At 36.0% G+C, this 748-nt stretch overlaps 1 protein-coding gene across 1 annotated transcript; it reads right to left on the reverse strand.

The window, feature by feature from the left end:
- Positions 1-15: 15 nt before the first annotated feature.
- Positions 16-686, reverse strand: LOC111368425 (G-type lectin S-receptor-like serine/threonine-protein kinase B120). Its single transcript, XM_022989647.1, has 2 exons — positions 392-686; positions 16-286 (listed from the first exon to the last, which is right to left on the reverse strand). Exons 1-2 carry the CDS (start codon positions 597-599, stop codon positions 48-50), a joined length of 447 nt encoding a protein of 148 aa, XP_022845415.1. The 5' UTR covers positions 600-686; the 3' UTR covers positions 16-47.
- Between the last annotated feature and the right edge of the window lie 62 nt (positions 687-748).

Raw genomic sequence — 748 nt, forward strand, 5'->3', positions numbered from 1 at the left:
CACAAGGAAAAAAAATATAAAAATCGCATGCAAGACCAGATCACTTACTATGTGCCCACAACCCTGTTCGTATTCGCTTCATTTTGGTTCCCTCCAAATATTCTGGCCATGCCAAAATCTGAAATCTTTGGGTTCATTTCTTCGTCTAATAAAATGTTGCTAGCTTTTAGATCCCTGTGTATTATTCGAAGTCTTGAATCTCGATGCAGATAGAGAATCCCTCTTGCAATTCCTTCGATGATAGCAAAGCGTTTCCTCCAGTCGAGCTGGGCTTTCTTAGCAGCATCTGTAATAAGTTTGACAATGTAAGCCTAAAGGAACTTGTGCAGCATTAAGAATTCGTTCTTACAAACTAAGAATGATTGACTAAAAAAAATTTCAAAAAACTGACCAAAAAGAAATGAATCTAAGCTTTTATTAGGCATGTACTCGTAAAGTATCATTTTTTCTTCTCCTTGGATGCAGCAGCCCAAAAGTCTTACAAGGTTTCTGTGTTGTAGTTTTGCCATTAGTGTAATTTCATTCTTGAATTCCTCTAAACCTTGACTGGATTTTCTTGAGAGCCTCTTCACAGCGATTTCTTGATTCCCCGGTAGCATACCCTGAAGATAAACAAAAGATTTAGAGTGTGTTTGTCACCCATTATTTGGGAAAAATGTATTATGGAATGGTGATTGATGTTGAAATGTGTGGTTAAAAAAAAGGAAAAGTTTTTGATTTACGTGTAATATGTTTTTAATGAAGTGTG

Source organism: Olea europaea, chromosome 19 (genome assembly GCF_002742605.1).
Source record: "Olea europaea var. sylvestris chromosome 19, O_europaea_v1, whole genome shotgun sequence".
Classification (NCBI taxonomy): Eukaryota; Viridiplantae; Streptophyta; class Magnoliopsida; order Lamiales; family Oleaceae; genus Olea; species Olea europaea.